The sequence below is a fragment of the Ziziphus jujuba genome, chromosome 7 (genome assembly GCF_031755915.1).
Source record: "Ziziphus jujuba cultivar Dongzao chromosome 7, ASM3175591v1".
NCBI classification, from domain to species: domain Eukaryota; kingdom Viridiplantae; phylum Streptophyta; class Magnoliopsida; order Rosales; family Rhamnaceae; genus Ziziphus; species Ziziphus jujuba.
Window position 1 is genome coordinate 27,346,282 of NC_083385.1, and position 16,785 is coordinate 27,363,066.

At 31.9% G+C, this 16,785-nt stretch overlaps 1 protein-coding gene across 1 annotated transcript; it reads right to left on the bottom strand.

The window, feature by feature from the left end:
- Positions 1 to 3,784: 3,784 nt before the first annotated feature.
- LOC107425659 (uncharacterized) lies at positions 3,785 to 13,960 on the bottom strand. Its single transcript, XM_048479467.2, has 13 exons — positions 13,682 to 13,960; positions 13,029 to 13,177; positions 12,551 to 12,642; positions 10,243 to 10,356; positions 9,098 to 9,428; positions 7,857 to 8,036; positions 7,611 to 7,691; positions 6,812 to 7,030; positions 6,467 to 6,609; positions 5,314 to 5,480; positions 4,901 to 5,118; positions 4,641 to 4,733; positions 3,785 to 4,416 (listed from the first exon to the last, which is right to left on the bottom strand). The coding sequence occupies exons 1-13, from the start codon at positions 13,893 to 13,895 to the stop codon at positions 4,222 to 4,224; spliced, it is 2,196 nt and encodes a 731-aa protein (XP_048335424.1). The 5' UTR covers positions 13,896 to 13,960; the 3' UTR covers positions 3,785 to 4,221.
- Between the last annotated feature and the right edge of the window lie 2,825 nt (positions 13,961 to 16,785).

Consider the following 16,785-nt stretch of genomic DNA (forward strand, 5'->3'; position numbering starts at 1 on the left):
TTACGTAAAACATGCATAGGTTTTTTACCATTGCAAATCCACACCCACAAAGGGGTGAGAGAGAGAAGCGGGTTGATCAGTTTCCAACTTTGTAAAACCTCCGTTTTTGGTACACGTAAACATCTTTTTTGTGGACTATACATGTTTTATAGATATATAAATATAAAATCTTGAATACAAGTGGATATTCTAAGCTTACTCAATATATCTCTTAAGAGCAGGTAAAATGAGATGATACATATATATATATATATATATATATATGTACAGAATTAAACAAACATCTAAAAAATTAGTACACATGGCAATCATGACTTTTAAATCCGGATAACTTCCCATCTTATAACACATTTTTTGAAGTATTAGTTGCATATCCATCAAGAAATTCAATTGATTTCAAAAACTGAAAATAAAAAAATCCCTCTTTTGCAGTGCTAATGCATGTATACCTTGCATGCGGCTTCTTGTATTTATTACCATGCTTCACCAAACGCAACCCTTTCCTTGTATTCATATATTGTAAAATATCTATTCTCGCTTTATCATTATCTTTTGTCTTCCCATCAATATTCCAAACTAATAATAGAATGAGAAATAACCCTATTATATTCAGAAAAATAATAGAATTAAATGAAATTACCATACTGAAATTGATAAGGTAAATAAAAATCCACATTACAAATGAAGACCATTTCATATTAACAAATAGTTACCATAAACCAAATTGGACCCAGAAAATGAAATTACAACAAGGGTTAAAACCACAATTAAGTCCACTTTCTATGGAACTCTAAATATTAAGCCTAAAGGGGAAAAAAAATTAAAGAGGAAAGAATCTTAGCAACCAAACAAGTTAAATATATAAAAATATCCTTGGAAATGTAGGACATGCCAATTGCCTTAATGGCTTGACAGCACAAATCAGAAGGCACAGCGAAAGTCTACATTCCAATGAAGATACCAAAATCAATAATTTTAAGAAGGAAAAAAAGAAAAAAAGTATTGCCATTCAATAAGCTTGGCTAATGTGAGCTCAAAGAGAGTAACCATTGAACAAAGAACCCAATAAGTAAGCCATTGCTGATCATCAACAAGAAACTTGGTCTCAATGGCCCTGATTGAGACAGCTGCCAAAGAATCCCAAATCCACATTTGATCAAAAACTGAAACTACCACAATTAGTAAATAAGAAAACCTAGAAAAGTAATTAGAATCCCACTTACAGAGGATAAAATCAAAACCCAAAAACCAAATTACCAAAAAAAAGAATTCGCAAATATAACTAATTAATGCAAAATTGGTAAAAGTGGGTGAGAGAGAAAGAGAGAAATGGAAATTTGAGAAGGAACCCTCCTCAGAAAAGACATGAAATAAAAATCCACCTCAGAAATGGAGTTTTCCAAGCATAAATGAAAACATTTCTCACTTAGAGGTCAAGAGCTATGAAAGAAGAACTTGAAGAAAGCGATTGGAGAGGTTAGAAGCTACGTTCCTCACTTAGAGATCAGGGAGCCATGCATTTGGATCCCATTTGCATCAAAGAGTATGGGAGAGAGAAGGTTCTCAGATGAGAGAGTAAAAATTAAGGCAAAGCAAATAAATTAAAGAGGGATATGGGTGAGTCGTTCATTTTATTGAACAAGACGTACAAGTTTTTAATAAAACCTTAATAGTGATAAAACAAATTCAAATTTATTGCAATTAATAATGCCATTCTAATTCATTTTTGACACCATCTTTTAGTAATGACACAATATTTAGTTGTAAATGATTTCTATTTTGTCGCTAATCATTACACATTTATTCATCAGATATTTTGTCAATCGTAGTTGTGACAAACTTTAAAATGCATTGCTAGTCATTTCTACCAATGAAAATAGATTTTGTCGCTACAAATAAATTTTGTTGTAGTGAATTTCTTGCATTTTGATATCATAGACTTTTATGTTTTTACCATTTTAAGCTTTTGACTTCCAAAAAGTAGGCCTTCATTTGTACTTTGTTGCGCATTGGACCATGTTTGATTTTTTATTTACAAAGATTTCCTTCCCATTTCACTTGCAGATCACACGAGTATTAAATACATCAATTTTCAAATTGGAGGGTACTAAATTGTAAAATTCTAAGATTAAGAGGTATTTAAATGAAATTAACCCATATATATATATATATATATATATAATGAAATACAACTATATATATATATATAGATATAGATATAAAGAGAGATAGAGTAAGTTTCCTATAAGAATGATAAAAAAAAAAAAAGGAACAAAAAAGGGAATATTAAATCTGTACCCTGATTTTATAAAGTCAACGAATCTTGGATAAGAGAATTTTTGAATATATATGTGTGTGTGTGTATACCATTTTTGTCAAATTAATAAGAATACATGCAAATTATTATTTAATTATTCACAATTTTTTAAAATCCAAAATACTACTTGTAATGTTGTAAAGTTATGATACATTAATGGATTTTTATTGAGGATTTATGTTTTTATAAATATATTAGTTATGTATATATACAACTATGATTTAGTGGACTACTTAACTCACTTTATGATTTGTTATTTAGGATTAGAGTTGACAAATAACATATAGCAATATTAATTTACAATTTTTATTTTTATTTTTATATTTTAATTCTAAAAGCCTAATAAGGAAAAGCCAAACCTTTAATGATATTCTTTTAAATTGCTAAATAATGTGTCAATAATACAAGAGTTTTTATATAAAAAAGTAATAATGTGTCAATAATACTAGAGTTTTTATATAAAAAATTAATTTTTTTTGCATTGTCTTTTTTACCTGCATTTAATTAATATTATGTCATATTAATGTTCAGAACCATAAAATGAACTAGGTAGCTCGTTAGATCAAAACTCTTATAACAAAACTCTGTATATGTGTGTGTGTGTGTGTGTGTTAATAATGTAAAATTAAGTACAAATTTTACTCCTGTCCATGTTTTTAGTAATGTAAAAAGGAATAAAGAAATAAATGAAGGGAATAAATCACACTTTCTCTGTATTCAAAATTTTTAACTTATTTATCATTATTCTATTTTTTACCCTATTTTTGTTTGTGTTGTTGTTGGTTTTTTTTTTTTTTTTTTTCTCAACTTTCTTTATATATCTTTTATTTTTTTTGAAGTGGTAACAAAGTAAATATGAGTAACATTAGGAGTATGAAAAAGTCTACAACATGTTGCCAATGTTCTTATGAAAGTCATTCTTTTCACACAACCAAAATTTCTCTTTGCACAATTAAGTTTTTATTATTGTTGGTTCTGTTGTAAACTACCGAACAAGTATGCATGTTTGGTACTTCATGAGTCATGACTCAACTAAACATGTTTAGAATGTTCGAGTTTTACTACACCACACCACCCGGGACCAAGCATGTCTAGAATGTTCAATCATAAAAAAATTTAATAGTGAGAAGAAATTTTGATTCTGTAAATTAAAAGCTCTCTTCATGCTCATTGCTAGGCCAGTGCTTGTCATACATTATCCTTATTTTATTTATTTATTTTTATTATTATTATTGTTATTATTATATTTTTGCATCCGAAAATCAAGAAATAATTAACAATTAGCGGGAAAAGTTTGTGTCCAATTAGGGCTGTTTGGAGAGAACAAAGATTGAGAATAAATAAGCTTTAGTCGGACATTTGTCACACATTTATGCAGAGCTTCTTTAGATACAATTTAAGGTTGCATATATACAATTTTTTTTATTTTTTTTGGTAATAAGGCTGTATACAGACTTTTCACAACAATTTACAAACAAAAGCATTAATAATTTAATACAACATATATATATATATATATATATATATATATATATAATGTTTAGAAGATGAAAAATTCATAACTCAGATGTTGCATGACAAATACTGTCAAAAAATAATATAAAATGCCTGAATAAATATCTATAAACGCTAGCAAATTTCCGAACTTCTGAGTGGCTTGAAATCTTCACCTTCTTGCAGTTTTGGTCAAGGACCAATCAAATTTCACACATCAGCTGATAGGAAATTTGGTGAAGTTCCTCATAATCGTATTTCTGAACCAGCTTTTCTCTTGGGATTTCCCATTTTGAGAAACCAAGAAGCCTCTGGACATTACAAGTCAGATGGAAGTAACGGTTTTCATTTTGTTCAAGAATGATACATCCATAACATTCTCAAATGCTACGTCTGTCTCTTGGAACATATCATGAGCCTATGGCCTGAGTCATAGGAACTTCAGGCGCACCATCTGTGTCTATCCTCATAGAAGTCAGCATCTGGTATCTCTTCTGTTCTTGAGCTTTCCTCCTATTAGATTCGAGGATAATGAGAAGAGCAGTAATGTCTGCAGGACTTACCCCACCAACTCTGCTTGCTTGGCCTATGGTTTGTGGCCTCACCTGAAAGAAAGGGATTCAAATCACAACCAAACCTTTGCCACATTCTTTCAGAATTATTTCATCAAAAACCCAAAAAAAAAAAAATGCTACATGGAGTTTGAAAATAATATTTTTCGTTATTGCCTCGATGAAAATTTATTTCTGCTACATGGCTTACGAGAGTTTCACAAAGCTTACATGTAGACATATTTGTAAAAGAAATAGACAATAAATATGCTACAAACCTTGGAGAGTTTCTCACGTGCTTCAAGAGACAGAGTTGTCATTGCATGGTAATCCAAGTTCTCTGGAAGTGGTCTATGTTGTTGATGGGCCATCTAAAGAACACAGAACAAGCATGAGAAGTAGATGACAAAAAATGATTAATATACTTTGAAAATGATCAATTAAACATTCTAGACCTAAAAATGCAGTTTGGCAGATAATAAATCAGAAGCAACAGTGAACTCCATGTCAATACCAGAAGATAATCCTTCCTACTCACCTGTAGAAGTTGGCTCTGCTGGCGCAGAATAAAGCCCTCATACTTGATATCAATCTCAACACATTCTTTCTCTACTCTTGACAAGAGATGATTCCCAAAACCATGCTTATCAAGAACTTTATATCCTATGTGCGGTTTCTTAAGAAGACTCTCTAGTGTCGAGAAGTCCTTCACAGGCTGACCAGACAGGTGAGTCACATCGACTGCCAAATCTCCTCCTGAAAGTAAGACAGAAAAAAAAAAAGAAAAAAAAAAAAAAAAAAACCCAACATCTTCATTCTCAAACAGGGGAAATCTAAACATCATACTTTTTCAAAATTTACACTGTGCCTGTGAATCTTGAAAGTTAACTTTCTTGCCTTCTGGCCTAAGTAAACTATCTACTGCCATCCCAAATAAGTAAAGATATGAACCTGAAATTCGAACACTTTTCAATCGCTTCTTTTCCTCTGAAATTCGAGCTTGCTTATCCTGGTAAAGTTTCCAACGTCTATCATCTATCAAACCAATTTCTCTCCCCAAAGGTGTAAGACGGCTGTCAGCATTATCAGATCGAAGAAGCAACCGATGTTCCGATCGACTATGGGTAAAAAAAAGAGATTAGATATTGTAATGCAAAGTTAGCACATCAAGAAATGAAGAAAAGGGAGTGTGATTATTATCATTTTGTGCTACTTGTCACTTACATGGTTTGAGGGGTTATTTTTAATTATTTGATAGTTTAAGGGGTTTGATATATTTTTCTGTATGTAAGAAGGCAATGTCTTTCTGAAAAGATTGTAAAATGAATTAACCCTGTGGAAAATGAGCTTAAAAAGGGTACCATATTTTTTACCAAATAATAACTATAATTGCTGCATGTCCTAAATAGGTTGTGAAGAGTTCCATATGAAGATTGTGCAAGGTCATATGATCAGTTACCAGTCTTACATATTAATCAAATTTTTCTGTGAAATTCAAAGCTTATAGTACTGCATACTCCTGCCAGCACTCAGAACGGAAAACATAATCTATAATCACTAAGAACATATCCAGACCTCAACCATAGATACTTGCACTGGGATATACATAGCAATTAGAACAAGTCTAATATGTTTGTTATACCAATAACAACTATGACTAAAACGTCATCCATATGGAACTCACTTCTAGGATTCAAGGAACCATGCGATATTATGCAACTAGCAATGACATATAAATGGTTCAAATATTGCAAACAATTAAATATGTAATGCCTGATAGTGATTTCCTTTGACTAGAGACTTGCAGTAAGCAACTCAATAACTTCAATACTCACTAAAAGAAAACACTGATTGAAGAAAGTGATTATTTTGAGCATCTATCTAAGAAATGTTATCATCAACATATACGAAACTTAAGTGAAGTATAAAACCAGAAAGAGTTGATTCTAATGTAGAATATTAAGTAAATGATGCAAAAAATAAGTTGAGATGATAGTGTTGTGAAACTAGGGAAGCTTTTGGAATTAGATTCACATATTTCACCAACCAGGCAGCAGTAAGCAGTCTACTTAATCTTGATGGATAACTTATCCAGACTCATTACCTTGTTAACATGCGGTAAGGCTCTCGAAGGTCCTTTGTAACCAGATCATCAATCAGTGTTCCAATATAACTGCTCTCCCTCTCAAGAACAATAAGGGACTTACCATCTGAATGTCTGGCAGCATTAATACCAGAAATGATACCCTAGAATATAGAACAAATTAGAAAACCATTTTGTTAGAGACACATTTTTTGAATTACCAAATAAGGAGTAACTCTATCAAAGTAAGTAAAAGCCCAGAAAGTAAATATTTCAAGAACCAATAAATCAATAACTATAAAATAAATAAATAAATAAATGTGAGGTATTCCATAGTAATAGATTAAAGGAAACTCAAAAAATTACTTGTGCTGCAGCCTCTTCATAGCCCGTGGTTCCGTTTATTTGACCAGAGAAAAAAAGTCCATCTATTTTCTTCGTCATAAGTGATCTACAGCATTGGTGAGCAGGCAAGAAATCATACTCTACAGCATAAGCAGGCCTCAGCATTGAACAGTTTTCAAGTCCAGGCAAAGTTCTCAACAGCGGTAACTGTAGTCTTTCTGGTAAACCAGTTGAGAACCCCTTTGAGATGAAAATAATCAATTTAGGAACACATTTGATAAATAATGTATGTAACGTATAAATATAGACCATATATACAAGTTGTAACTAATATGAAGACAATTTTTCTGTTGTCCTACTATTGCAAATTTGACAATGTCATTTCTTGACAGATGTCAGAACAGCTGGACAAGTTTGCACAAACACTCTTTCTATAAAGATGGACAATTAATTCTTAAATATGTCAAAAGAAACAGAGAAACAAAAGAGAAATAATTTTTACAAGAGATCTTCAAAATAGAAGTAACTATATGTGCTTTTCAGATTTGTAACATATCCCAGTAAAAGAAGAAGGAAAAAAAAAAAAAAAAAAAAAGATTTATAAAATATCCTAAGTGAAATCATAAGACTACAAATTACTTGACAAGTAAAAATATGAATAAATTGACTTTTGTTTCTACCATTTTTAATTGACATAGCCAAGGATTAAAAAGACACCACTCATTTATTCTTTTCCTCTTTATTTATTTTATTTTATTTTTTTGGATTTCCTCTTCAATTAAAGAGTAATAAGAAACATAAAGGTGATGTCAAACTGCACCTGCACATAGAGCTCAGGAACACTTCTTCCCTCTGGTTCAAGAAAAATTTGATGAGACTCTTTGTCCTGAAAACGAACAATCTAACAAAAAAACAAAAAAAGGGGGAAAAATAACATGAGCACTGAGACCAGGACATTACCCATAATAATAATAATGGAAAGAAATACTTACGATATCTTCTAGACCAATTGGCTAGAAGATAGATTAGAATTAGCAACATCGAAACAAAAATTATAAAGTTCTACCTTATCTTCAATGGAAGGGCAGTATCTAGGCCCCTTAGCTTCAACCCATCCTCCATATGTGGGAGTTTCATGCAAGTTTTCTCTAATCAATTGGTGTGTATTCTTTGTGGTGCGTGTAAGATAACAGCACATTTGTTCCCTTTCAATATGGAACTCAGGATCAAAACTAAACCAACTCACCTGTTAAATGCCAAATTAAATTTAGAAAAATTCAGCAAACAGAAACAACAATCATGACCATTCAACATTGAATAGAAAAGCTAAATTAGATCTTTTGTCTTCTCATTTGATTCTTTGTTCCATTTAAAGTGCATCATTTAGCATGTTACAACCAACAATGCAGACAACAAGCAGGAAAACTGATTTAATTTAAAGTCAGGCTTGATTGGCATCCTCCATAATGTCACTGGATCCAAAAACAAATGCTAACTAGATTCTATCTGAATGAAATCCAATATATTTCAAAAAAGCACATTTGCTACTTCAAAACCAGGCCAAAAGGATAAAGATTGTATCTTCTAAACACTACAATTCACACCCAAAATGACAAACTTAGCCATGTTAATCTTTAAACATTACCCTAAACTATATATCTCTATCCCTTTAATCAAATTCCTAAATTTAATTCCATCACCTAAACCATGGCCAAACAGAAAACTCTTAAGTAATTCCAGCCATACAACATCATTAGACTGAAGAACCTTTCCAACTTCAAGCCCTTAATACCATACAGCACAATCCAGAATTCAAACCCACCCTAAGTTTCAAAAAGGCTATCTTTTTCTCATGTTCTTAAACCAATTTAGCCCAGAAAGTAATTCTTATAGAAAAAAATAATAATAATAACTGGCAATACTCTTTTACTGCTATATAGACATTTAATTTGTTGCTATCCTGCCTCAGGTTGGTATGAAACCACTCCACTGTTTAATCCTATGTCATATGTCTCTTCCATGTGGTCAACAATAAAAAAACAACCAATAAACAAGTAGACATTCACATGTCCGCCCATCCAATGACTGGAAAAAGGAGATCTTTCAAACAATCAATCAGCATCTCTAATATATTAAAGTAGATGAATGCCTAAAAAATTAACAATACCAATATGATTAGTGGATACAAAGGACAATGAGATATTAAGTTGCACTTTTGCAACACTCATATTATAAAGCATGATTTGAATGTACGAATTTTGCAAAAATCATTCTACTGAACATACATATGGGATTAAGTGGAAGGACCTCTTCATCGCCATGCTGGGGTTCCAAGCCAGAAAAATTTACAGTGCGACAGTCAACACGTGCTGGTGTCCCAGTTTTTAACCGATCAGTTTCAAATCCGAGGTTCTGTAAGTTTTCAGTGAGTCCATGCGAAGCTGATTCTCCAGCTCTTCCTGCAGGCATAGATGTTCTACCAACCCAAATTTTACCACTCATAAAGGTGCCTGTTGTGAGAATAACAGAAGGAGCATAGAACTTCATCCCAAAAAATGTGCAGACACCTTCTACATTGTCATTCTTTCCTAATAATATATCTGTCACCATTGCTTCTCTGATGGAAAGGTTTGAAGTGCTGAAAAGTAAGGCATACATAACTAGTCAATTAAATAGAAGCTACAAACCATACTAACAAGGATATCCAATTGCAGCAACTAAAATTGAGAAATGCTCCTTGAGCCAAGTAGATTTACAGTTAACAGATCTGATTTTCAATTGCCACCAGAATAATCATATTAGTCTCTAGGTTACCAAGACAACAGATAAAATGCTGAAAATTTTCAAAATTACCTAAACAAAATTGGGTGAATCAGGGCTTAAAACAGTAGGTTAGTAATACACAAAATTAAAGTGAACGTCCCTTAAATTTTAAATCATAAAGCAAGAGAAAAAGGTTCCTTACATTACAGAAACAACTGTCGAAACTTGAAATTTTACAACAAATATACAGATTTGCTAGAGTGTGTCCACGTGCCCCACCACAATGTGGATCCCTAGTATTTTTAAGCTTGAAGAAACATGTTGCCTAATGCCTCTGTCAGGCAACAAGACATTAAGCACCCACTGTAGCATAATTTTATATATATATATATATAACCCAAAAAAAAAAAAAAAAAAAAAAGAAAAAAGAAAAAAAGGCATATATATGTGAATGTGTCATCAAGTAATTGTACAGTTATCACATGCCAAAAGATTAGAGGTCAATCAGCCAAGTGATCCCCCTCCCACAGTTAGTTTCTATTCACATGACAAAAAGGGATGTTGGACAATTTATATATCTATGCCTATCATTTACCAAAAAATATATATCTATAAATAAATAAACCTATGCCTATCTCTAGCAATAAAATAGACCTGAGACGATTATAAAGAAGATAAATAGAACTTGCCTTTCCACTATTTTCTTCATTTGCATAGCATATTCACGCTTGTCAGTCTGTGCACGTAATGCTTGAACAGCAGGACCTCTTGAGATATTGAGAACACGCTTTTGTAAATAGCACCTAAGCATAAGCATGGACAAGTAAAAAACCGAAGAAAAAGGAAGGACAAGAAGATCATCCTAAAAGAGACTCATCTAAAACAACAACAAATAAAAAAATACATAAACAAATGAAGCAGCAACACAGAAAAAATCTGCAGATAATGAAAAAGCCCTAACAAAATATTATCCCATTATAGATATATGGAAGACCAAGATACCCTTTAAAACATGTGGATGCTAACAAACTCAATGAAGCAAAATAATTTATATTCTCAGAAGCTCTATGTCTTCCTAATTTCCCTACAAAAATTATTTTGCATGTTTCATGCCTTAAAGCAAAACCAATAGATTTTATCTCCATGAAAGCTTGTCTCTATCTGAACTACCAAAGCCTCCAAAATTTAATAAGCTATGTGACCCTTTCTTAGTCAGTACAATATCAAATTGCAATTGATAAGAGTACACCCAAAAGTTGTAAACAAGCCACATCCAAATACAAATTCTCTCCACTTCTTCCTCTTTTTTTTACTTTACTGTGGAGGAGATACATAAGGTTTGGCTTCTTCTTTGAAGCAAATTATTAGTATTGTCTTGTTCATGAGCCAAATTCTATGCAAAACATCTCAGTTTAGAGGGTGCAGAAGTTTCCAAATGAATGTTTCAGGAAGAAAGTAGACAACAAGAAATATCAATCAAGTTAGACTTTGGGGTTTTTATTCTTTCTTTCTTTTTATTTCTTCTTTCTTTTTTTTTTTTTTCTTTTTTTTTTCCCTCTTTTTGGGGTGGCAAAGGGAGGAAGAGAGAGAGAGAGAGAGAGAAGAGACAATGGAGGGAAAATGACATTATGAATGTCAACAAACAAGTCACTTCTTCACTCTCTATTAAAAAAATAAATAATTAAAAAAAAAAAAGAAAAGAAAAAGAGAGAGAGGGAGAGACAGTGGAGGGAAAATTGCATTATGAATGTCAACAAACAAGTCAATTCTTCACTCTCTATCATTAGATCTTTCAGGAGACAACAAAAATCCCAAGAAATTGATCTTCCAAAGAGTTGGCAATATTACAAATACAAGAAAAGTCTTAACAAATGACAATAAAACGAAACAAGGGAGCCAAATGAAGGAGGAACTATTCCAAAAACTTTACATTTACTGTTATCATTGACTATTAATCTTGTATGACAAATCAAGGTGAAACATCCATCCCTTATTTAAATCAACCATATGATATTTAGAATTTATCCTTTCGATAATAGGATAATTACCAAGTTTTACCTCTTGGTCTCCATCCCAAAAACTGAATATTTACAAGTCTTAAACAACCTACAGCTTATTTCCTCATTAATACCAAAACCTTTTTCCTCAATCACAGTCCAAAAAATTTCTAATCCAGAAATTCATATGATTTCTCAGAATCAACCTTACTAATCAAACTTTCTTCGCCTCCGTTCCTACTTGCTATACCTACACTCCTATACTGCCTTGTTAGCAAACAATGTAATATCCAGTATTTTTCTTTCTCAAAGAAAATTTCTTTGTTACTCCAAAACAGCATCCAATAAAACCTCTCTAAACGTAAAAAATAACACATTTTGACACATCTTCATATAAAATTGTAATCAACCTAATTGGCCTAAAGTTCTTAATTTTTAAGCCTTACAAACCTTCTAAACAAATTAAATGAGAAATAGTAATATAATTGGCCACCCCATTAACATGAAACTCCTTAAAAACCTCAAGCAATTCATCCTTGTAATATCCCAAGACTAACATCATCTCTTGACTTTGCCCACAACCTTCTAGTCCCGTGGTCAAGTAGGTGAGCTAAGACCACTAGATCACAGGTTCAAGAAGAGGTAGGCAAAAAACAACAACAACATCATCTCTTTTTGACTTTCCCTCCTATGTGTCCTTACTGCATGTAGTATTTCACCTTTCCTACTACAATTCATACAATGCATAGTTCATAGTTCTGACACTAATAGAGTTCCTGTATCAATAAATTTCTCAGTTGACAATTGACAGCATGACCATTAACACTAAATTATAGTATATTTATGCTGCAGAAATCCACAATCAACAATAATGCATAGTCCTTGTGGAAAAAGAATGCATAATGGTAAGACAATAAGAATAAAAAAGTATATATATATATATATTTCTAAAGCTCCAGAGAAAAACTTCAGGCAACTATAGTAGGTCTTAATATTTTACCTGTCAGCAACTTTCCCAATTTCACCACCAAGAGCATCTACTTCATGCACAAGCTGTGATTTTGCAGGCCCGCCTACTGCTGGATTGCAAGGCTGTATTGAACTTTTATTAGTAAGAAGCTCTTTCAATTAAGTAGGTCATGCATTAAAAATAAAAGCCAAATTTCATTAGTTAGAGAGGGAGAGAGTAGAAGACCTAAAACAAAGAACTACACATGGACGAATGAGAATCATGTTACAAGTTACAACCATAGGTGAAAACAACTAAAACTAACCAAGTTGTTCCATTGAAGTAAGTGAAATACCTCAAAAACTTTTATAAGAATGAATTTTAAAGCTTATGAAATTACAGCAAAATACTTCTTGGTGGAATTCCATAAGGTAAAGAAACTAAAGTTTCAACAATTTTTGAGATTCAACTAACAGCTCCTAACAGAAGGATAAGTTTTAATAGCGATTAATTGAAACGCAAACTTAACCTGCCATGCAATTCGATCAATATTTAGTGTAAGAAGAAGAGTTTTAGCCCCCAAACGAGCAGATGCAAGGGCAGCTTCACAGCCTGCATGTCCTCCACCAACCACAATCACATCATATCTTTCATCAACTATCCCATCACTACTCAAGTCTGCAACGTGGTGGGTAAATATATAGTTACTTGAGTTTCATAATATAAGGTATCAATGTGAATAGAAACTACAACATTTTCAACAAAGTTTTCCACCATATAAAGAAATATTAGAGAGATAATTGAGGACCCTATTTCAATGTGATTCGATTAGGGAATTCTAGCAACTGGTATTCCATAATATAGAGAATATAATTCAAGATGAAGAAGCTCTAAATGTGCAAATGTCTCTAATTTATTTTACCATATACAGAACATCATTCACAATCTTCAGGAAGACCCAGTTTCAATGTAGAAAAAGAGTAAAGACACTATTCTGCAACTCACAACTGAAAAAACAAAAAGCCAAATACCAAACAAACAAATAGCCCGATAAATTCTACCCAAAGTTCCTTTCTTTTACCCACTTTCCACAGCCAAAAACAAAAGCCAAAACACCCAGAACCTGTTCAAAAAAATCCCCAAGAGAAATAAAGAGCAAAAAACAGCTAATAACAGCCATACCTCCCGAGCCCGATGAGAAGACGGAGAATGCCCGAGAGGAGCTATAGCTGAAGAATGCGCGAGTTTGGCGAGGAGTCCGGCGGAAGACGACGCAACGAGGCTTGGTAAAAGCTCGAGTATAGGGGGAGAGGAAGAGGGGTGAGGAAAAGGGAGAAAAGCAAGGGAAGTGACGAGCCAGACGAGAAAGATGATGCGAGAGAGCTTGTGGTGTCATTTTCTGCAGAATGACTTTGCCTCTGCAGCCGACTGGAATGGATGGTGTTTTCTTACACTCTCATATCCATGGGCTTTGGAATTTTTATTTTATTTTTTTATTTTTTATTTTTACTTTTTTATTTTTATTTATATTTATTTATTATTATTATTATTTTAATTTTGGGGCAAACAATCACATTACACTTTATCAAAATAAATATTGTAAAACTTATGGAAATAATTTCACAAACTTCTCCAATAGTTTTTTTTTTCTTTTTTTTCTTTTTTTTTAAATTTCCTTTGTAGTTTGAAATTTTTGCATATTTAGACTTGCATTTTCATTTTTTTAGCAAGAACATCCCTTTCAACTTCACTTTCTTTACCATTTCTTCATTTTTTCAGAATAAAAAATAAAATCAATAAGAAATTTTAAGTGCAAAACATATCCAAGAAAAAATCAAGGTAAAAAAAAAATCATCATTTCATTCATGGAGTAACATAAAATAATTAGATTTTAGAATTATAACATTCAAATTATAACGTGTTTAGAAATTAAAAGTTTGAGCCCATAATTATCACATTTTTATTACATTGAAAATATATATTGCATTACTTTAATTATCTTCACTTTACACCTATTAATTTTGTTTCAATCTGTCAAAAGGAGACTCAAAGCATCAAAACATGAGAAATTATTATAAATGATCTAAAAAATTTTTTATCCAATTTTAGTTTTTAGACTAAAAGTATAAGAAATTGCAAAATAACATAAAATTAAAGGGATTTTCAAATGAAAATGCAATGGTAAGTATGAGCCCATTTCAAAGTATAACAGGAAATTATATTTGAGGTTTTAGGTTTAATCACCCAATGCTAAAAATAATTTTTTAAAAAAATACCAAAAGGGAAATTTCTTAAAAAAAATAAATTGAAAGTACTATGATAAATGTGTAAAAGTTTCAAAAAGTTTGTGAAATCATCCGAATTTATGACATCAAAAGAAAATAATGAAAATTTCTTAATTATTTGTGTAAGTTGACTTTCTGAATTTTGGATGGATAAATCAAGAGAGTTGCCTGAGAGCAAAAATACATAATTTCACATTTTGCAATTAATACTAAGCATGCGTAGCAACGAATGTGAACCATCATTTAAACATATATTTATTTTGTTCCAACTGTAAATTTTAGTTGCCAAATGAAGTTGATTAAATAAAAATACCATTTATATCTATATCTAAAAATAAAATAAAAATAAATTGAAAGCCTAATAACAAGTTTCTTTTAAAAAAAAAAAAAAAAAAAAGAAGTCTAATAACACGTATTACTAAATAAATTAAAAATTTAAAGTTTTATTGAATGATTATGGATTTCTTAAAATTTATTTCAAAAATTGTTAGGCAAAAGTTTTTCTTTTTATTTTTTATTCTTTTTGTTTTTCATATAGAAGTTTAGAGGCCTAAAAGAAATTATCACTGTACACCATAAGTTGTGCTTCACCAAATTTGAAGCACGTAACAAGCTGTGTTTGGACCAGGCACGATACAAATCCATGATGGACTACATACAACACAGATCCATAACACAGCTGGCATTTATGAATAAATATACTATATTAATTTACTTATATTTTTCATTATTTTGTTAATTTTTCACAATAACCAATATAATATTTTATTAAAGTTACAATTTAAGATTTAAACTTTTTAATTGTTTTTCATTTAGGATTTTTCTTTTTTGCTTTAAAGTTATACATTTAGGGATGTATTTAATTAGGATTTTAATGGATTTTAAAATAGTTAATATGTTTGATGGAATTTATGGATTTCTATAAACTCTATGTGTGTAACATCCCATCTCGAAGTACATCAGAACTTCTAAAAATTGACCGAGGTTGACCCGGTTTGACTATCATTGACCGAGAAGGGGTCAAATGTTGACTTTTTGCTTCCGATGGAATTTCATATTGATCAAGGTTCCGTTACGAAGTACACGTTGGCACAAGTTCATAGACTAGTAGCACGTTGAAAACGGAGCTATAGATTGAAAGTTATGAACCAAACAAATTGAGGTCCAAACTGTCCAAGGGGTGCCGGAGTTGACTTTTTGTTCATGTAAAGTTGAGTTTTAACTTATGCATGGTTGTGAAGTAATCGTCAATACGAGTTCATAGACTAGCGGTATGTCCGATTTGGACATGTGATTTGAAAGTTATGAACCTATAGAATTTTTCAAATACAGTATTATTTTAATATTATTTTTAAATATGTGAACAGTGTACCATGTGTACTTAATAAAGGGTGCCATGTGTCACAACGGTGAAATGGCACATGTTAACCATAATTAAATACCATATTATTTTATTATTATTCTATACAATAATATTATTTTAATATTATTTAATTATTTTATTTTATTTTATTTTATTTTTATTTCTTTTTCTTTTCTTTTCTTTTCTTTTTTTTTCCTTTCCCCCACGTGGGAAAAACACCCCACGCCCCCCCCCCCCCGGCAGGGCCGAAGCTTTTTTCTTCTTCTTTCTTTTCCTTTCATTTTCCTCCTCTCGGGTCCTTGCCGTTTCTCAAATTCCGACCACCGGACGGCCACACGCACTGCCGGACGCGCCCCTTTTCCGGGTTGAGTTTTCCGGCGATTCTTGCCGTTTCCAGCCAATCTAGTTTGATCTTCCACCCCTTTTCCCCTATTTTGGGTTTTTTGAGTTCAAATATGGTCTCCAATTGTTTAAATTCGAAGTGCTTCGCGAGTTATGAGGAGGTGAAGTTCGGCCAGTACTTCCCGGGCAAATTCCGACCACCATCGGTAGAATTGGGGTCAATGAAGACCGGTAATGAGATCCTCGTTCCATAAGCTTCGTTTCAGTATATTACTCGTAAATTTTGGTTAACGTTT

Coding starts and splice junctions, on each gene's coding strand:
- LOC107425659 (XM_048479467.2), bottom strand. CDS start 13,895: ATGACACCACAAGCTCTCTCGCATCATCTTTCTCGTCTGGCTCGTCAC. Junction 5,481..6,466: donor CCTTACCGCATGTTAACAAG/GTAATGAGTCTG, acceptor TTTTACCCATAG/TCGATCGGAACATCGGTTGC. Junction 5,119..5,313: donor GAAAAGTGTTCGAATTTCAG/GTTCATATCTTT, acceptor TCTTACTTTCAG/GAGGAGATTTGGCAGTCGAT.